The 20,145-nt window shown below is 43.4% G+C and overlaps 4 protein-coding genes across 4 annotated transcripts; 2 read left to right on the top strand and 2 right to left on the bottom strand.

The window, feature by feature from the left end:
* The first annotated feature begins 547 nt into the window (after positions 1 to 547).
* slc7a4 (solute carrier family 7 member 4) lies at positions 548 to 6,374 on the top strand. The gene is made up of 5 exons (XM_071909496.2): positions 548 to 599; positions 2,067 to 3,130; positions 3,295 to 3,995; positions 4,352 to 4,460; positions 6,157 to 6,374. Exons 2-5 carry the CDS (start codon positions 2,149 to 2,151, stop codon positions 6,372 to 6,374), a joined length of 2,010 nt encoding a protein of 669 aa, XP_071765597.1. The 5' UTR covers positions 548 to 599; positions 2,067 to 2,148.
* A 3,896-nt stretch (positions 6,375 to 10,270) lies between these two features.
* LOC139919715 (coiled-coil domain-containing protein 157-like) lies at positions 10,271 to 13,267 on the bottom strand. The gene is made up of 7 exons (XM_071909529.2): positions 12,526 to 13,267; positions 12,040 to 12,209; positions 11,696 to 11,890; positions 11,453 to 11,600; positions 10,940 to 11,079; positions 10,665 to 10,759; positions 10,271 to 10,520 (listed from the first exon to the last, which is right to left on the bottom strand). Exons 1-7 carry the CDS (start codon positions 13,265 to 13,267, stop codon positions 10,271 to 10,273), a joined length of 1,740 nt encoding a protein of 579 aa, XP_071765630.2.
* Positions 13,268 to 13,586: 319 nt separating this feature from the next.
* Positions 13,587 to 13,838, bottom strand: LOC139919713 (coiled-coil domain-containing protein 157-like). The gene has a single exon (XM_071909526.2). The coding sequence runs from the start codon at positions 13,836 to 13,838 to the stop codon at positions 13,587 to 13,589; it is 252 nt and encodes an 83-aa protein (XP_071765627.1).
* A 139-nt stretch (positions 13,839 to 13,977) lies between these two features.
* On the top strand, positions 13,978 to 19,897 carry sf3a1 (splicing factor 3a, subunit 1). The gene is made up of 16 exons (XM_071909483.2): positions 13,978 to 14,041; positions 14,160 to 14,238; positions 15,337 to 15,446; positions 15,531 to 15,738; positions 15,835 to 16,092; positions 16,188 to 16,262; positions 16,360 to 16,510; positions 16,768 to 16,964; positions 17,289 to 17,406; positions 17,521 to 17,828; positions 17,995 to 18,243; positions 18,336 to 18,543; positions 18,777 to 18,931; positions 19,043 to 19,144; positions 19,252 to 19,323; positions 19,431 to 19,897. Exons 2-16 carry the CDS (start codon positions 14,191 to 14,193, stop codon positions 19,530 to 19,532), a joined length of 2,361 nt encoding a protein of 786 aa, XP_071765584.1. The 5' UTR covers positions 13,978 to 14,041; positions 14,160 to 14,190; the 3' UTR covers positions 19,533 to 19,897.
* Positions 19,898 to 20,145: the final 248 nt, after the last annotated feature.

Raw genomic sequence — 20,145 nt, 5'->3', positions numbered from 1 at the left:
TGGGCTGCAAATTTCACTGGAGGCCCCCGGTCTGCATAAAGTGCCCATCAGCATAATGCAGGCTAAAATATCAAGCCCAGTAAAATATGCACTTGTATATTAAACCAGCAGTTATGACACATTTTTATGTTACAGACCCCAGATAGAGACATCAGGCCACCCATTTGATTAGATTTTGTCCCAGGGACATAGGAATGGGAAAATAATTATTGATTTAGTATTGAACTGTATAACTGTCTACACTGTAGGCTAAGTGGGAAGATAATCACAATGAGAGTGAAACCTCTGATTGAAATAGTCCATCCTCCATATGCGTTCTCTAATTGGGATAATTTCCAGTGAATTTGAATGAAATTAAACTACTCTTCATACTCTTGGGGACCCCTGGGTGTCCCCGAACCCGACTTTGAGAACCACTCTATTCGGCAATAAGAAGGGCGGGGAAGCCACCTGACTCCCGACAGGATGATAAAGGTTACTGTGTCTTTAAGAAGCAGCCCAGCTCCCTATGTTGGCTTTATTCGTGGTCGCACCTTCTGCTCCATCAGACGATGCGCCCCGGACCTGAAAACACGGATGAGCGACATTGAATAACAACGGTAAAGACATTATTATATTTCTGATATTGTTACTGTAGTTTTTCCTTTTGAGGTTACATAGGGAATCAAGGGTGCGTAAGGTTGGCGAAATTCAACACCTCTGGCTCCCAGAATTAAAACTGCAGTGTAGCTCAGCATATCCAGCCACCTCCGGGATAAAAGTAATGCATTAAACTCTCCTATTTTTTTGCGTCCGTTTCCATTTTGTTGTAAATTATTAATAAGACATTAAAAACCCCGCATTCAATTCGCCTTTCCGTAGGACGGTACCGATACGGATATGGGGAGTTATGGTGAATATGTAGCGTATATGGGTCATGTTAGTTTGCAGTGGTAGTTTTATTTCTAGACGGGAATAAAGCGTTACGTAATTATAACGGAGGCATCCTGTAGGCGCCATATGCGCACCGAGCGCAGGCATCGGATGTTGCATCCAGAGGAGGAGGAGGAGGAAGACTGGGTTATTTGTCCTGCTACCTGGTAAAAGGCTTTATCATACTGTTGACAACTAAAAAAATACGTAATCTTTATTATTGTCTTTAATTGTCACTGTAGTTTAAACAGCCTTTTTTGACATTCGCGCTCCTTATAGACTATTTTGGATGACGTGTCCTGGCCTTATACTGGATGATGAGTATGCCGGAGGTTTGTATAAGGCCTTGTTGCAAAATCTAGGCTTTATATAAGATTAGTGCTAAACAGACGGTGCAGATCACATCTTGATATAGGCCTACTGACTCAATCATGTCTTGTGAATCAAGTATTGAAATATTTATTTTTATGTCTCTCATATGGCTTGTAGTAAATGTAAATATGCTGTTTTACAGCTCATAAGCAAAATGTAAAGTTCTTTTGCTATTACAATCAGATAATTTATAAACTTTTTTGTTTCAAAGAGCTCAGCATCTCCTGTTTGACCTTTATTATTTCCACTGACTATCAGTGATATTAGTCGTCACAATATTAACAAAATACTCATGAAATACTCATGAGGCTCATGATCCTTTCCACTTTAGTCTGCTAATTTCACATGCATTTGCCCTGAATAGAAGTGTTGAAAATTGTCTCAGGCAACTATTGGTCATCAAACTTTTCATTATAGCAATACAGATAATAAGGATAATTTACCTAGTGTTTAGGCAGACCATCCTGTAACCATCAGCCATACCTTAAGTTTACCTCCCCACAAAGGCCAATCTGTGTCCATCAACAGCCCTCTATCCCCTTGAAATGTATTGAGTGAGAAACTGGACCTCTGCCTGCACACGCACTTTACTTTTTCAGCTAAATGTCTAAAATATTAATGTAAAATATAATATAACTTCAACCTTCATTCAGTGGTCACAGATGGGATTTGAAAGAGGAATATATGCCAGTTAAACAACTCAGACCACATAAACCTGCAGTTGCTTTCCCCTGTTTTGGGTTGTACACTTATCAGTATCCGGCTTGTGCTCTGTCTTGCAGGTCAGCTTAATAGGAGGGGAATGGATCCAGTGTGAGTGTTGCAACACCGTCCCGCCCAGCTGCTGCATCTAACTCTGTAGCTATGGCAACTTGTGCGACTGGCTGTGCACCAGCGGTGCGCCTTTGTCAAAGGCTGAACCGCCTCAAGACGCTGGATGATGACATGATGGCCACATCGCTGAAACGCTGCCTCTCCACCCTGGACCTGACTCTGCTGGGTGTCGGGGGCATGGTGGGCTCTGGCCTGTACGTCCTGACAGGCACCGTGGCCAAAGACATGGTCGGGCCGGCTGTCGTCATATCCTTCCTTTTTGCAGGTATCGCTTCTTTACTGGCTGCCTTTTGTTACGCAGAGTTCGGAGCACGCATTCCCAAAACAGGATCTGCCTACATGTTCACCTATGTCTCTGTGGGAGAGATCTGGGCCTTTCTCATTGGCTGGAATGTGATTCTGGAGAACATGATTGGTGGGGCTGCTGTGGCACGCGCTTGGAGTGGCTACCTGGACTCCATTTTTAACCATGCCATCCAGAACTTTACCGAGACACACATCATGCAGTGGCATGTGCCCTTCCTCGCCCATTACCCCGACCTGCTCGCTGCAGGGATTCTAGTAGTTGCCTCTTTCTTCATATCCTTCGGAGTTCAAGTGTCCTCTTACCTCAACCACATCTTCTCTACCGTTAGTATGGGCGTCATAGCTTTCATCCTGGTCTTTGGCTTTGTATTGGCTGATCCAGCCAACTGGAGCCAGAAAGAAGGAGGCTTTGCCCCTTTTGGGTTATCTGGAATAATGGCAGGCTCTGCCACGTGTTTCTACGCATTTGTGGGCTTTGATGTAATTGCGTCCTCAAGTGAGGAGGCGAAGAACCCGCAGAAAGCTGTTCCCATTGCCACCGCCATCTCCCTGGGTCTGGCAACAGCGGCCTACATCCTGGTCTCCACAGTGCTCACGCTCATGGTACCCTGGCACACACTGGACCCCAACTCGGCTCTGGCAGACGCTTTCTTTCGCCGTGGTTACAGTTGGGCAGGGATTATTGTGGCGGTCGGTTCCATCTGTGGTGAGTGTCGTCTTTCTTTCGCTGATAGATAGTATCTACAAGGTTGTAATACTAAGTATAGGATAAGTAAATGTGCTATTACAGTATGGTAAGCAGAGGTATTAACTGCAGAGAGCTATATTTTGATTCATGTTTTAATAATGACTCTTTGTTCCCATCTCCAGCCATGAACACTGTGCTGCTCTGTAACCTCTTCTCGCTCCCTCGTATTGTTTACGCCATGGCAGAGGATGGGCTGTTCTTCTCCTTCTTCGCTAGGGTCAATCCCGTCACCAAAGTCCCCGTCAATGCTATTCTGGTGTTTGGTGTCCTTATGGCTACCATGGCTCTCATCTTTGACCTGGAGGCCTTGGTCCAGTTCCTGTCCATCGGCACTCTCCTGGCCTACACCTTTGTGGCGGCCAGCATCATCGTTCTGCGCTTCCAGCCTGAGAAGAGCAAGGGAACCTCTTCCACTTCTCCCAACCCTAACGCCGAGCCGTCCCCCGCTCCCTCGGAATCTCAGACCATAACCGAGGACAGCGGCGAGCTGAAGGAGTACGAGTCTTTCTCTGACAAGCTCCAGTTGGTGGAGAGGCAGAAGACGAACGAGCCGCGCGGCGTGGGGCAGCTGAAGGCCCGCTGGGAGCCATACCTGGGCCGGCTGGTGGGGGACAGTGAGCCGGGAGAGGTGGTGGCCTTCTGCGTGCTGTCTCTCATGGTGAGCTCAGTGTCCCTCTGTGCTGTGCTGGAGTTTGGAAACAACCAGCTGCAACTGCCACTCTGGAGCTTCACCATGCTACTGGTGATTTTCAGCTCAGCGTTCATCCTCAGCCTGGCGCTCATATGGTTTCATGAGCCTCAAACCAACACCAAGACCTTCCAGGTAAACTTCTTGACGATTTTACCATCTGTTAGGGGAGTGTAGAATTAATTAATTGTATGCTGCCTCTATCTTTCTTTCTCTCTCTCTCTCTCTGAGGTGTAGTCTCCTCCTCAGATAAGCTAAAAGCTGTTGCAGTGACTCATATCAGAGAATCTTTTGTGTTTGCTCAGGCACGGCGCATATTACTCTACCTGGCAGCACCATACAGTCACAGGAAATCTTGCTCAGCTAAACCATTCTGCTCAGTCATATGCCACATATTCATGTGAAGGCAAATTGTTATTGTTGTGAGAAATAAGATGAAATATGTCAGGAGTATGATTGATGTTCTCTGTGTTTTTTTTCTCCTTTTCTAGGTGCCCCTGGTCCCATTGATTCCAGGTGCCAGTATCCTCATTAATATATTCCTCATGCTGAAACTCAGCCCTCTAACCTGGGTCCGATTCACCATATGGATCGCCATAGGTAAGGAGGCACTGGAGCGGAGGCAGAACACATAGCCCCAAAAAGCTTCACTCTTCTTTTCCATAGTTTTTGAAACATGCTCCTACAAAACAAATAAGTTTGTGAAGCAAACAAACCATTTAGCTACCAAAAAAAAAAGCTACCTCTCAGGACAAACACTGTCATGCTTGTTGTTAAGCACAATTTGGTTACTTAAGGGCAAACAAACCCACAGGGCAAACATCACATGTGAAACAAATGTTATCTCCGGAAGTAGTTTGAATACTCTATCGTAAAACTTAGTCTGTGATTTACTCCTGGTGAAATTCTGTAGATAGTCCGTTTACACCATCAAGTTAAACAAGCATTGTCTCTCTCCTAAAAGGACAGAGAAAAGTTTCCCTTATTTCAGCAACACCCTGAGGATGTGGAGAGTGGTCAAACAGCGTTAATGCCCTGTCAGTAAAGGGGATCACTGGGGAAACATGATTAGCTACATTAGCTTAGAGCTCCTCTGGACCAGTAAACCATTTAAACACACCTGTCTGACTGCAGCAAGTTAACAAGCTGCGCACTCATGGAATATCACACTTGACAGGGCCTTTGGCTAAGCTCTCTCTCAGAAACCAATTCCCTAGAGAAAGCCTTGACCACAAAGCGTGGGGAATGGCCATGGCTGTCAAAAAGATTACTTTTCGGAAGTGCGGGATTCCTTTGCTGTTCGCTTTGACTCGGTGTTGTGGTCGAGTCACCGAACCTCGAGTCAGAGCCGAGTCTCAAGTCCTCAGTACTCAAGTCCAAGTCTGAGTCCAAGGAATCATTTTGAGGAATCCATGCTAGAACAAATTAAACAAAGCATCCAAATTCACATCTGTAACATGAAATGCTAGTTTATTGGTAGTAATTGTGACTCTTTCAGACCTTTCATTAAAATAAAAGTGTTTGACATATTGAGGGCTTCTGAAATAGATTTGTATTAAAAAATGACCAAGCAAATTTGACAACTATGTACTACGGGATGTTTTAATTACAAAAACTTGCATTGACAGCACTTCTTCTCTTGCATGCAGACAGTCTTTTCTGCTGCTTAACTGTATTTTACCTGCCACACCTTGCCATCACCACAGATAACCTAAGAATATTGTGGTAACACTTTACAATAAGGGTCACTAAGTTAAGGGTTAGTTAATGCTTAATAAGGGTTTGTCAATGCTTAATAAGGGGCAGTTAATGCTTAATAAGGGTTAGTTAATGCTTAATAAGCATTAACTAACCCTTAATTAACAGTTAACTAATGTGTAATTTACTAATGGTGTTCATGTTAACTAAGGTATTAATTTATACATTATTTAATAGTTTATAAAGATGACTATTAAATGTATAAATTAATACCTTAGTTAACATGAACACCATTAGTAAATGATTACCAGACACATTAGTTAACTGTTAATTAAGGGTTAGTTAATGCTTAATAAGCATTAACTAACCCTTAACTTAGTGACCCTTATTGTAAAGTGTTACCAATATTGTTAACCAACCAGATAATCAGGTACAAATGTAGGGTAACGCTGAAAAGATATGTAACCTGTGTTTAAGGTGATGGAGTCCCAAGTTGAAATCATCAATGTCCCAATCTGGGACTCGAGTCTAGGACTACAACACTGCTTTGACTACTACTAAAATGATGTGCACCCTAAGCGTTTCATATCTCCCCTAGGTCTGTTTGTGTATTTCGGCTATGGGATCTGGCACAGCAAGGAGGGCATGCGGGAGCTGCAGCCCAAAGACATGGCCGCCCGGTACGTGGTGCTACCCAGCGGCAGCCTGGTAGAGACAGTGCAGTCCGTCCAGCCCGACGGACAGGTGGACGCCTCGGCCCACCACATCACCCCCCCCGCTGCCCCGGCGGCCGAGGAGTACCCGGGGAAGAGATGATGTGTCCCCGGCCACGGTCGGCTCCCGCTCGTACGCTGTAATATTACTACTGTACTCTCTATATCTCACTCCTTCTAGCGTGTGACTGGCCCGACACTCTGTGCACTGCCACAAGTCTCTTATTTCTTGCTCTGCCTATGTAAGCACACCACAGGAGGGGATGCACGCTCTCTGTCTCGTCGTGACGCATATTTGTATATCTTGTAATACTGGAACGTAGAGAGCTTTGTTACTGTCCTTTATCTCCTAGCATCAAAGTTGTGGTATATCCTTTTCAAACCAGCGCTTTCCTTGCGTCCTTGCCAGTCATGTAACCGACTCCGGTCCCGACTCCTACAGTTTGTCAAAAATCCAAGTGTGTTTGTAAGTAATATGGTGCTTTCTTTGTGACAAACTGTACTTTTAGTCATGTGTACTCAGTGGATGATTTTTTTTTTTTTTAATTCAACAAAGGATTTGGAACTGGAATATCAACATTCACCATACATTTTATTCTAATTCCTATTTTTAACAAGGGGGAAGATATCCCACTGCATTGCTGACCAAATCATCCTGAGTAGAGTAACAGTTCATTGGTTGCATGTTTTTTAGTCAAGCAGAGGAATGCATAGACTTACACACCCATGTACAAAACGTATGCGAGTTTACATTTTTGCCTTTTTCTCCAACTCTCTTTCTCTCCAAAGCCTCAGAAGAAACTACAGGCTCTAGTCATGTGGATCCTCTTAAATCCATCTCTTTCTTTTGGTTCCCACATACTCTCCTGCCTATAGTGGCTCCTGACTAATTATTTAATCCAATATGCTAAACTATTATTTTTCTATTATTGTTATTTTGTTTTTACATTTCACAGATACCGGTAGTTTTGTGCGAGTCGTCTTGTTGCCTACCATTGGCATCTTTGTGTTCCTCAGTATCTGTGTTATATGAACGAGCACAAGGTCCTGCATGTACTTTGGCACTATAATCTCCATCAGTAATTTGGGTTCACCTTTTAATTGGGTGATCAGGCACTTCAGCCCCTCACTTAATCCCCTAACTCTCATCCCATGACCCCGTTCTCTTCTGTGTCACAGATCTTGCACTTCTGCAGGGTTTTTCCCACACGCTTCTTAGACAGCAGCCATTTTCCCCGTGTCTCCCTGTCGGTATGAGATTAGATATCAAAGCACATGGATTTTTGAGCGCTTGTTTTGTTGTCAGATCTCTATTTTCCTGCGATAACCTGAGAGATAATTAGATTGTTTGATATATAAGTCAAGCACAAGCCTACTGACTGGGTGTTTTCACAGGGTAGAATACTGGTGTGGAGGGGTCGGTTGTTTTGCTAAGAGTGGGATGTGCTTCATTCCACTGGGGGGGCCGTAATCCCACAGATTTGCAGTAGTCCCTGCCAGCAGACTGCAGTTTGACCTAGATTATAGACATGCGCACATGAGATCGCTCTCACTCAGAGTGCAGATTACTCTCACTGTTGGAGAGAGAACACTCTCATGGCCTGAATTGGTGAACGTCAGTATGAATAAGTGAGCGTGAGGCTTTTTATTACCAACTTTACCACTAATTCTACGGCTCACCTTTGTGTTTTTACTTGAAAGAAATACCCGAATACTTTACATTATATTTATTTATTCATTTCAGTCTGTGTGTTTGTATGTGACACATAAGAAACCGATGGCCTTAAAGATGTCTTATTCAATGCAGAGTGATTTCCAAAGCTTAAGTGATTTGTCTGGAGGTTTTCAGTTTGTGTTTATTTCAGTGTTTGATAAAAACTATCATACAGGACTGTATCACAAAATAGATTGAATCAATGTACAAACTTGGAACAGAATGTAGGTGGTATTTGCGGCGTAATTACAAGAATGGGTCGGATTCATGAGATTTTTGTACAACTTTGCACACTGTTTGAAAACTATTGTACGTGTCTGTAATTTTGTGTCTCCGCTATGTTTTTGATGCCGGGGCAAGTGACAGATATTGACACTGTGGTGCTTTTAGCAAGCTGAACATTCTCTCACCTCTTTAAATTACTGTCTCTGTCTTTTTGTGCCAGGAAGCACAGTTCTGTAAGTTATCCGATTCTTTTCTTACTTCTGAATAGTATTGTACTTGCACATTAAAATCTCAAATCTTTCTGTTCAAGTGTATGTCTGTATAAAGTGAAAAAGACTGTGTTATTAATGAAAAATAAATGTTTTCAAGCAGCATTTACAAGAACTTAAGTCGTGAGGTAGTCTGCCTAAAGTATCACCTCAAAGACTTATATTGTACTAAATTTGGAATACATTAGTAATCAAAGTGGTGTTGCCAAAATCACCTCCTTGAATTCTGAAATATCACATTCCCCACAGTGTCTTTTAGTCAGTGTGTTGGCACAAGGTGTTAATGTGTTGCTGCTGCCGCTGTTCAAATAGACAAATACAAAGATGCAAAGACAAATACATGCATGGACATTGTCACAGACACACAGAAACAGGCTTGGTAATATGCTCTCTTCACTAATACAACCACATTTTTCCTTGACACATCTCATATCCAGTCCTATTTAATGTCTAATCACACTGTGTGTAATTAGCTGTTGTGAGCCAACTGCACTTGATTACCATGACTAAATGCCATATTTAATACTCAATATAAATTAATCACTTTGTCAAGCGTAGCACTGATGTAACGTTTGCTGGCATTTATGGCACTGGGCGAAAGGGCTTAAGACTAATTTCAATTACATGCTCGATGACACAGCTGTATAGTTCACTCAATTGAAGGATTAACCCTCAGGTCATAAGCTGTCTTTAAATGGATGAAATGATAGATCAGGTGTTCAATCATTTAGTAATGGAGGGAGATTAGTGTATTGATACTGAAAAGATTAGTAATGCCTCGGTTAATTAGGTGTTTGCAGATATTAAGGTGTATTTACTGAATTTGCCGTCAGTCAAATTTATTTCAACACAAAGGTACATGAACAGAGATAAGAGATGTATTTGACTTGAACTGCTCTGATACAAAGGTTCAGATGACACAGCTGAGCTCATGCTATCTCAAATTACCAGTGAAGAATATGCTTCATGATGTGCAAATACAAAAGCAGCGAATAACAAGCATCACAGTGAACTATGTGTGGTCTTGATCTTGGTGCACAACTGAAGAGTCGTTGACACGTTATCTGGTGGGACTAAAACAAAGGTCTGTAGAGATTCAGAGCGTGAATCCTGTCAGCTACGTTGTCATGGAAACTCCCCTCCCTCGTCAGACGGCTCTGGAAAGCAATCAACACGCCTGCCTCCGTGGCATTGTTTGTGTGACATTCAAGGTTGTACAGACCCACCATTCACTTGGAGCCATGTGACTCACCTGCAGTGAAGACGACCTATTCACATAATGTTTGAGGTTACATATCATATATCCAGCAACCTAATATGGAATAGGAGTCATTGAATGCCCCATTTAAAGTACTTCTGTACTTTAATGTACTTTAGTACTAACCCTCTCTTCTAGATATTCTCAAATCCAGATCAGGTTTATCATACATATCATACATTACAACTTCATGTGATGAGAAGTGTAGTAGTGACAGAGGAAATCCACTGTGTGCATCGTCCAGCAGCTCCACAGGTTCTGTAAGACTCTTACACCCTCATGGATACCATTGATGAATTAAAGAATGTGAAAACTGCATAAACTGAATGCTATGGGAAGCAATGCAATACAAAATAGTGCATTCTGACCTAGGAATGTAGAATTCAGAGGGAATGGCATGTAGGAGGAGAAAAATTAAACATGAGATGCATGCAGCTGCTAGTTGTTGCAAAAATCCTCATGCATAGCTGTGTTCTTTCTCTCTCCAAATCCAAAAGTGTCTTCCACTTAAATGCAACTCTGCCGTTAGGGTTTCACTTCTTCCTCTGGTTCAAGCCTCTGGAGCGGGACCGGAGGAAGGCGTGGCGTGTTTTGGCATAGGTCTCATCAGCCCTGGAGCCCGAGTTGAGGTGCAGGGTGTGATGGTGCATTAACAGGGACGGGGGGGTGGCAGCAGCAGTGGACACACGATCCCCTGACCCAGTTGACTCAGGACCATGTTCTCCTCCATCTGCTCCCCTCCGTCTCATACCGTATTCCAACTGCGCTGCACTGCTGCTCTTCCTGTGGTACGAAGAGGAAATAAGGCAATACAGGAAACACAGTATCCTTTCACTGCAGTTCCAAACTGTGTGCTTATTACATGCTCATGTTAGATTGTGACATTTTAATCAACAAATAATCAAATGAATGAATCTGTAGACTTACAATAGACTCTTCTGTACTTGTGGCATGTGGTTGTGTTGTTTCTCTACTGGTGTGCTGGGCAGAGAGAGGCTCCGTGTCTGCTCAGGTGAGCTTTCCTGTTGATAAACATGTGCCAGTTAAGTGTTAATATAATTTTCATCTGTCAATAACCAACATGTAGTGACTGAGTGTACTATTTCAGAGTTTTTTCTATTTCTTTAATATGTGGTGCAAATGAATCCATCAAATTTTACACCTTCTGAGGACCTACATTCTAATAAAATCATCTGCCTTACCTGGGTGGCATTATGTTGCGCTCTCTCCCTCAGTCTCATGAGGCTGCTGTGCAGCGTGGCGTTCTCCTGCTCCAGGACCCTGATTCGGATGCAGTTTGCCTGCAATTGCTGCTCCATATCCAAAAGCACATTCCCTGTACCTTGTAAAGATACATAGGACAATATGTAAACATAGCACATCCAAAACTGGGAAAAAATGACTGGATACAATACTCACATTGCACTTATTTACTGAGGCACATGTATTGTAGCCAGTCATTTTTTGCATGTGCTACTTCACACTTTTTCTATGTTCAGAAAACTGAGAATATTATACTCTACACAGCAAATTTTGTGTATTCAATTCTGTGTATTCAAAAGCACAGCCTAGTTGGCTCTCTGGAAGAGACTGTAAACAACAGAGTGTTGGAGTTTTGTGTACATAAATTCAGGCAGTATCAGTGGGTTATTATGATACTGTTGAATATTAAGATATAAATCAAATAGAAAGACGAAGATAAAAAGATTCCCTACTCTGGGCCTGAGCCAGGGGGCTGAGCTCTGGGAAAGCCACCAGCAGCTTCTCCCTCCGGCTTAAATCTTGCACCTCCTCCCTCAGCTGAGCCACGCTGTTCTTCAGCTCGCCTACGTGAGTTTCTAGTCTCCGCTTCTCCCTTTGGAGCTCGGAACACAGGGCCTGGTGGAAGAAAGCACCAGAGAATGAACTATGAAGTACAATATGGCAGTCATTATGAAAACAGTGAAGCTATTGGGCACTAAAGCACTCCAATATACCTGCTGCTGGGCAGACTGTGCCAGCAGTTGTTCTTTCTCCTCTGACATGTGCTTCAGCTGATCCTGCAGGTCGCTCTGTCTCTCCTCTCTCTCTCCCAGCTGCCTCTGTAGCTCCTCACACTCTTGGTCAAGAGCGTCCACTCTCTCTAACAAAGATTTCTGCTTGGCCTGCATTGACTGGATGAAAAATGAGTGAAATAATGATGCTCCTGTAGATCCCTTTAAAGACTCTTCAAGATGACCATGCAGCTGTTCATGGCTCTGACTGTCAAGACCTTCAACTACTGAACACAACAAATAATCTGAAACTTAGTCATAACACTGACCTCTTGCTGACGACAAGCGCTGTGGTACTTGGCGCTCTCTTTGTCAAGAAGGAGTTGTGTTTCGGAGATTTGACTCCCTAACTGCTGGCTCCTTTCCTCTAGTTTATGCCGGGCTTCTTCCTCTATCTGCAGGGTCTTCACTTTCTCCTGCAGCTCGTTCTTCTCACACTCTACCATAAGATACAACATTCCGCCATACAGTATATACATGAATTTTCACATGTATAGCGTGGATAAGGATATGAATTTAATACAACTCTACAAAATACGAGTATTATAACTGCATGTCTTACAGAAGGTAAACCACAGCTAGATCTCCTTACCGAGTGCATGTAATGTTTCATGTTGTACAGCCAGTTCTTCCTTTAGTCTGGAGTTGCTCTCCTCCAAGGACAAAGTTCCTGTGACAAAAGTATTATAGAATATACAGTAACAGTCATCTCAATAAGTAAGTTCCCTTCATATAAACTTGTGAGGTCGCTGTACCTCTCTTGAGTTGCTGCTGTTCCTCTTGTAGCCTTCGCTCTGTTTCTTTTACGGACCTCTGCGCCTCCTGCAGTGCCTGCTCCAGCTGGAGAATGCCAGCTTGGTGCTTTGCCATTTCTCGCTTCAGCTCCTCCTGCGCTCTTTCCATCCGAGACCTGCATCCCTCCCGCTCTGCTTCTGCTGCCGCTAGTCTGTCTCTAAGAGGCCGCACCGTCCCACGCACCTCTTGTAGATGCTTCCCCAGCCGGCCCATGTCCCTGCGCTGCTCCCTGGCCCACTGGGCGACGTCGCCTGCTGTCAGGTGGCCCAGCTCCAGAGCATCCTCCACAGCTACTTGGAGGCGCTGCAGAGAAGAGGGCAGGCCCTCGCTCCGACACAGTTCTACCACAGCATCTCCTGTCTGTCTCAAGATGGACTGCACTTGATCACAGGCATCGCAGGGGACGAGGGACAATTCCACCGTCTGGCAACTCACATTACGGGTATCTGTGGAGACAGCTGTAGGGCAACACGGGACACTGCAGGTGGGACTGGTTGGTACAAAATTGGCATGATTCTGTGGCACAAACTTAAAGGAGCTGGTTGAAGACAAGGCAGATGGGCAATGTCTGCACAGGTCACTCCTTGAGCTCATGAGGGGGGAGGCAGATGACACTGTTGCTGTTTCATCACAGTCAAATTTCTTTGTTTTTGGCGCTTTTTGGACGTCTTTGAAGGTCTCCTGAGAGAAGAAAGAGAACATGACAATCAAGAATGAGCACTAAACTAAATGTTGATGTTTTATTTGTCAATCTTTGTTATTTTCATAATGGGAAGTATTACACCTACCTTTAGGTTGCCAAGTTGAACTAAATTACTCCAGTAGTGTCTGACCACAAGACCAATTGACACACATCCTTTCTGCTGGCTGTGCTCTCTCCTGTGCCCACTCCTCAGCCGCTCAGTATAAGCATTGAAACTTTGCATAAGAAGCAGTAGTCTTGTTCAGAGAGTGGGGGGAAGAAAAGTAACATTATAGTTTTGTAAGATGATTTCTTTGATATTTGATGTAACGTTATATATTACCTGTCAATCACCAGCTCCAGTAAGATAATGTGGGAATGCTGATTGAATTCATCCTCCCCATCCACAAAGTCATACTGTTCCAGCAGCGACACCAAGTCTAGATTACAGGAAAGCTTGTCCGGGAATTTCCAGGAGGGGAAGCGGACTGGTCCGGTTCTGGAGAACACGTCCAGAACGGCTCCTTGAAGGTCGACGAGATCTTTTCGGAGACTTTCAACACAATCCTGGCGACCTAAGAACTTACTCATTTCCGACAAGCTCGGTTATCTGTTTTCTTACTGGACCCACAGCAGTGGAAGCGAATTGATGTAGGGTTAGCTTTCTGGATGACTTGTTGACACCACATCTCCATAGCGACGGCCAGAAAGGACTGCAAGTCCCATAATGCTTAGCGAGTTGTTTCCGGAAGTAATACGTCTCCATTAAAGCGGGTCAACGAAAGCACGACGCAGTAAGTCTTCAATTTGAATAAATGTAGGCATTTATCTGCCATAAATTGTGTTCATACCACATTATTATTAAGTGTCCACTTGGAGTACAACGAGTCTTACTACTGTTTGTGTTTGTAGGTAATTTCAGGCTAGCCACAAAGACACAGCCATGCCGCCTGGGCCTGTTCAAATTGTGCAGCCGGAGTCCAATAACAAGGTAGGTGAACGTTGCAAGTTAGCTAGCGTTAGCAATGTAGCTAACATACTAACTGTTACTAGTGTAGTAGGAAAACCACTAACTAACGTTACATCATAAAATCCCCCTTATTTGGATTTGGATCATGGAGGAGCTTCTAAAATTAAGCTAATGATTTGGTAAGGGCCAACAGCCCGGCGAGGTCATAGATTAACGTTAGCATATTAGCTACTTGCCTTACTAGATCTTTATGGCCATTGCCCCCGTCCAACTTTTGTCTGCTGTAGCTAGTTTGCCTCCACTTGCCTCGGGGGTAACATTACTGAGAAAAAAATGCACAAGTTCAAAACAAGCTAGGTGTACATTCATGTAATCTAAAAGGAAAAGCTTTTCAAATATGTATGTTAACTTTGAAGCAAGTGTGCTAGCTTAACTGAAATGAGTAGAAAAGTAACGTGCATGAAACCACAGCCTTGATTGTGGGAGAGCCACTAGATATACTTTAACATTTTTGGATTAAACATGTTAATTTTAAAAGAGCTGCCTCCAGTTGATTCTTCTGTAGGCATGTTGTCTAAACCAGTGGTTCTCAACGTGGGGTCCGGGGACCACCAGGGGTCCTTGAGGGCATTCCAGGGGGTCCCCAGCAAATTGATGAATTGTTAAACTTCATTATTTTGTCATTTTAGAATGACTATTTTGATCATAGTTTCACTGTTATCTCTCTACCTACAGTACAGATAGTCATGGATTTCTGGACAAAATCATATCTGACAATAAAAATATTCTCAGATTTGGGTCCAAGAGACACAATCTCATCAAATGGGGGTCCGTGGCCCTAATGTGGACTAAATTAGGGGTCCTTGATATGAAAAAGGTTGAGAACCACTGGTCTAAACATTGGTGCTTGCTACCCTAAATCAGCTGTCTAAACGGCAAAGTTAAACACACAAGTAGTTACTTCACTTCTAAGCAGTGAATCCAAGCAATGGTTTGTGCTGATGATGAGTTTTATTTTTTTGATCCCATTCAATTTGCACTGATATTAAAATATGATGATTTTTCTATGGGTGAAATCTTACAAACTGCATCTTTAATGAATGTCAATTTTATCAACAGAACGATGAACCAGTAGAGGAAACTCCTGCCACTAAACCCATTGTTGGTATCATTTATCCACCTCCTGAGGTCCGAAACATTGTTGACAAGACAGCCAGCTTTGTGGCCAGGTTGGTTTGTCCACATGTGTTAAATGTGTTGATTTTTATGATTTTTATGTCTATGAGAATACTAACTCCCTTGTCATTTCACAGGAACGGGCCTGAGTTTGAAGCAAGAATCCGTCAGAATGAGATCAACAATCCAAAGTTTAATTTCCTCAACCCCAACGACCCCTACCATGCCTACTACCGTCACAAGGTCAATGAATTCAAGGAGGGCAAGGCACAGGAACCATCTGCAGCCGTGCCTAAGGTTATGCAGCAGCAGGCCATGCAACAGTCCCAGCAGCTTCCTCAGAAAGTATGACATTGGATTTCATTGCACACTTTTGTTTTCTAATTGGTTATTAGTTGGTGTCATTTGTTCATAGCAGCTACTTCTTCCCTCTGTCAATAGGTACAGTCACAGGTGATTCATGAGGCAGTGGTCCCCAAAGAACCACCTCCTGAGTTTGAGTTCATTGCCGATCCTCCATCAATCTCGGCATTCGATCTGGATGTTGTCAAGCTCACTGCCCAGTTTGTTGCTCGCAATGGCCGCCAGTTTCTCACCCAGCTCATGCAGAAAGAACAGAGGAACTACCAGTTTGACTTTCTGCGGCCACAACACAGCCTTTTCAACTACTTCACCAAGCTGGTGGAGCAGTACACTAAGGTAACCTGAAGAAATTCGGCCATATAATATAATGCCGTTCTTTGTTTGTGTTGTGATGCTAATCTGTGTTTTGGTCTTTTTTTGCCAAACTGTAGATTCTGATCCCCCCCAAAGGCCTGCTGCTGAAGCTGAAACGAGAGGCTGAGAATCCAAGAGAGGTGATGGACCAGGTAATCCCTCTAAACTGTGACTCTTACTCATATTAAACTATTTTTATTAACAGCAGAATGCCCATGTTAATCACCTATCTTACTGCACAACCACCAGGTGAGGTACCGTGTTGAGTGGGCAAAGTTCCAGGAGCGTGAAAGGAAGAAGGAGGAAGAGGAAAGAGAGAAAGAAAGAGTGGCATATGCCCAAATCGACTGGCATGACTTTGTAGTTGTTGAGACGGTGGATTTCCAACCCAATGAGCAAGGTAGGTGAATTCCAATAGCATAACAACAATAATTCGAATTTTTAGTTGTGCAGCAATTTACAAAGAACTCTACAGACCATGGTGATAAACATTCATATAGTAAACAATAAAAATACCAGGCAAGAAGTAAAAACAGGCTTATAGGAAAATAAAACTGACAATAAAAATATGAGAATAGAATGGGTAAAAAAATAAAAATAAAAGCTTGTCTGTAAAAAATCTGTAAAAAATCTCTTTTGGGATTGTTGTTTCCACAGGCCACTTCCCCCCACCTACCACACCAGAGGAGCTCGGCGCTCGCATCCTGATCCAAGAGCGCTACGAGAAGTTCGGAGAGAGCGAGGAGGTGGAGATGGAGGTCGAAAGTGAGGATGATGATGACGAGCGGGACGATCGCGACGATGGCCGTCCCTCACAGCCTGATCAGGACACACAGGTGCAAGACATGGATGAGGTAAGTGGACACTTAAAAGCAATCTAGTGTGTCTGTTATCAGCCATTGAATGCATTTTAATATCATCATCATCATCCTATCAGTAGTTCTGTTGTAAGACAAATTTTCATAGCCTATGTCTACATGTCGGCCTATATTGTTAATCAACTAGATGATCAGGTACAAATTTAGGGTACCACTGAAAAGATATGTAGCCTGTCGAAGGTGCCGAGTTATTAATATTCAAGTCCGAGTCGAGTCACGAGTCATCAAAATTGGGACTCCAGTACTACAACACTGGTGTATGGTAATAACAAATCATTCTTGCCTTCTTGCATTCCCCAGGGATCTGATGATGATGATGACGGTATGAAGGCTCCACTGCCGCCAGACAACCCTATGCCACCCCCACTGCCCCCCACTCCAGACCAAGTTATTATTCGCAAAGACTACGACCCCAAAGGTAAAACAAAGGCATGCTAAGTGTAACTCACTACTAGCTAATTGTACCATGTACAATGCATGTTAACCTCTTGTTCCTGAAACATGTATGCTTGATGACTGCGTTTTCCCTCAGCTTCCAAGCCTCAGCCATCAGCCGCAGCTCCGGATGAGTACCTCATCTCACCAATTACTGGTGAGAAGATCCCAGCCAGTAAGATGCAGGAGCACATGCGTATCGGTCTGCTGGACCCGCGCTGGCTGGAGCAAAGGGACCGCAGCATCAGAGAGAGGCAGATCGAGGATGAAGTTTATGCCCCTGGTCTGGATATCGAGAGCAGCCTGAAACAACTGGCTGAGAGGCGTACTGATATCTTCGGTGTGGAGGAGACAGCCATTGGTAAGAAGATCGGAGAAGAAGAAATCCAGAAGCCAGAGGAGAAGGTGAGTTCAGAGATTATTATAATTATAATTTTTGGTTAAAAGAATCCCTGAGATGAACAGAAAATGAGTGAATGCTATTTTGATCTTCAGAAGTTACACGTGACTTCATTTGGTTTCATTAACATTGTGTTTTTGTGTAATATTTGTGTTCCCCATCTCTCCCCAGGTTACCTGGGATGGCCACTCAGGAAGCATGGCACGTACCCAGCAGGCAGCACAGGCCAACATCACCCTGCAGGAGCAGATTGAGGCCATCCACAAGGCCAAAGGGCTGGTGGGAGAGGATGATACTAAGGAGAAGATTGGCCCAAGCAAGCCAAGTGAAATTCATCACCAGCCTCCCATGCCCTCCTCCTCACCCATTCTGCCTAAACCCAATCTTCCCATCACAACGGTGCCTCGTCCGCCTCCTTCTGTAAGTTACTAACTTTGAGAAAGCCGTTCATCATTTTTAAGAAAAAATTCTCTGTACATGTATATCTCATAACCCATGTGCTCTGTAAACAGATGCCACCTCCAGTGCGCACCACTCTCCTGTCTGCTGTACCTGTGATCCCGCGGCCACCCATGGCTCCTGTGGTGCGCCTTGCCCCTGGACAAGTTCTGACACCCATGCCTCCCATGCTTCATGCTCCCCGCATCAATGTGGTGCCCATGCCGCCATCAGCACCCCACATCATGGCCCCCAGACCACCTCCCATGGTGGTTCCAGCTGGTAAGAATGTTTCCAAACAACTATTGGATATCCTATTCAAGAAATGTGAATAATTGAAGACAAGAGAATGAGATGTCGTTCATTTGAAAGCACATAATTAAATCAAATGAAAACGATTTTTAAAGGATAGTAGGTAACTTAAATTCTTGGCTGTCTTTTGCCCAAGCTTTAACAGAATACATCTTCTATATTCAAGAGATGTAAAATGCCATTAACCCGCTCTCTTCTCCCAGCATTTGTTCCTGCTCCTCCAGTACCACAACCCCCAAGCTCTGCTCCTGCACCACCTTCCCACCCTCCCCCACCTCATGAGGATGAGCCGGTCAACAAGAAGATGAAGACAGAGGACAACCTCATGCCAGAGGAGGAGTTCCTTCGTAGAAACAAGGTTTGTCAGAGCATTGAAATATCATTGGCTCATTTCCAAGGTTCATCCCGTCCTGTTGCTCTAGGTTGCTCTGTGTTTTTACTTAAGCTATGAAATGTTTTTACTCTCTAGGGTCCTGTGGCAGTCAAAGTGCAGGTCCCCAACATGCAGGACAAGACCGAATGGAAGCTGAGTGGACAAGTGCTCAATTTCACTGTCCCACTTACAGATCAGGTATGCAAAGTTTGGCTTATTGCTCCACTCTTCTTGTGAATGTACTATATTGAATGAAGGCTTGTGTACCTACCACTTATGGATGTGCAAATGCAATTTCTCCACAGGTGTCTGTTATTAAAGTCAAAATCCATGAAGCCACAGGCATGCCAGCAGGGAAACAGAAGCTACAGTATGAGGTAAACTTTTTTTTTTTTTAACCTTTTTTGGAATATGGAGTGTTTTATCTGCTTTGATGAAAATGAGCATGTTTGATTAATATAATATACCTTTTCTTCATTTCTAGGGCATTTTCATCAAAGATTCCAACTCCCTGGCTTATTACAACATGAGCAATGGTTCAGTCATTCACTTGGCATTGAAAGAGAGAGGTGGAAGAAAGAAGTGAGCCATGCAACAAGAAGAAAAAATTCTCAGCAGTAAGATTTCACATGATGGGACTGTTTTGTCAGTCACCCCTAGGTCGTTTTAAGTTTGAGTATATTTTTCAGAATTATGTTTCAGTCTTTGCACAGTTGTCATTTGTATGTGTACAACTTCTGCATTCAAAAGTCTTGATAATATCTTAAACATGATTACTTTCTTTGTCAATTCTATTGTTCGGAATGCTTTATAAATTGTAGTCTGGCTGGCAGGCAGGCATGGCTTCACACTGTTTTGTTGCTGCACTCTTGATGACATGCAATATTTGATAACTTTCAAAAACATGTAAAACTCTAGTGTTTATCCATCAAATAAAGAATAATAAACATCACAATAACCTGTTTCTGTACCATTTTGTTTCTTTATCATAATGTGTGACCTTAGAAATTAGCAATGTGAATAACTCTGACACAGCAGGGTTGAATGCAGGGCCCATGCCCTGGGTCCCCAGCCCACCATTACTAGTAGGAGTATAGACTAGTTATAATAGTATATAGGTAATGCTCAATGAATTGGTAATTTAATTGTAAATTTGCCCTGTCATATACCTTTGCTTAATCTCTTGGTTGTCTTCTATA

This window comes from Centroberyx gerrardi, chromosome 8 (genome assembly GCF_048128805.1).
Source record: "Centroberyx gerrardi isolate f3 chromosome 8, fCenGer3.hap1.cur.20231027, whole genome shotgun sequence".
NCBI classification, from domain to species: Eukaryota; Metazoa; Chordata; class Actinopteri; order Beryciformes; family Berycidae; genus Centroberyx; species Centroberyx gerrardi.
The sequence above is the reverse complement of the archived record's forward strand: the minus strand, read 5'-3'. Positions and strand labels throughout refer to the sequence as shown.

Coding starts and splice junctions, on each gene's coding strand:
- slc7a4 (XM_071909496.2), top strand. CDS start 2,149: ATGGCAACTTGTGCGACTGGCTGTGCACCAGCGGTGCGCCTTTGTCAA. Junction 3,996..4,351: donor CCAACACCAAGACCTTCCAG/GTAAACTTCTTG, acceptor CTCCTTTTCTAG/GTGCCCCTGGTCCCATTGAT. Junction 4,461..6,156: donor CACCATATGGATCGCCATAG/GTAAGGAGGCAC, acceptor TATCTCCCCTAG/GTCTGTTTGTGTATTTCGGC.
- LOC139919715 (XM_071909529.2), bottom strand. CDS start 13,267: ATGTTCTCTTTCTTCTCTCAGGAGACCTTCAAAGACGTCCAAAAAGCG. Junction 12,210..12,525: donor ACAGCAGCAACTCAAGAGAG/GTACAGCGACCT, acceptor ATCTTATGGTAG/AGTGTGAGAAGAACGAGCTG. Junction 11,891..12,039: donor GCGCTTGTCGTCAGCAAGAG/GTCAGTGTTATG, acceptor TTTTTCATCCAG/TCAATGCAGGCCAAGCAGAA.
- LOC139919713 (XM_071909526.2), bottom strand. CDS start 13,838: ATGAGTAAGTTCTTAGGTCGCCAGGATTGTGTTGAAAGTCTCCGAAAA.
- sf3a1 (XM_071909483.2), top strand. CDS start 14,191: ATGCCGCCTGGGCCTGTTCAAATTGTGCAGCCGGAGTCCAATAACAAG. Junction 15,447..15,530: donor ACAGCCAGCTTTGTGGCCAG/GTTGGTTTGTCC, acceptor GTCATTTCACAG/GAACGGGCCTGAGTTTGAAG. Junction 15,739..15,834: donor CCCAGCAGCTTCCTCAGAAA/GTATGACATTGG, acceptor CTCTGTCAATAG/GTACAGTCACAGGTGATTCA.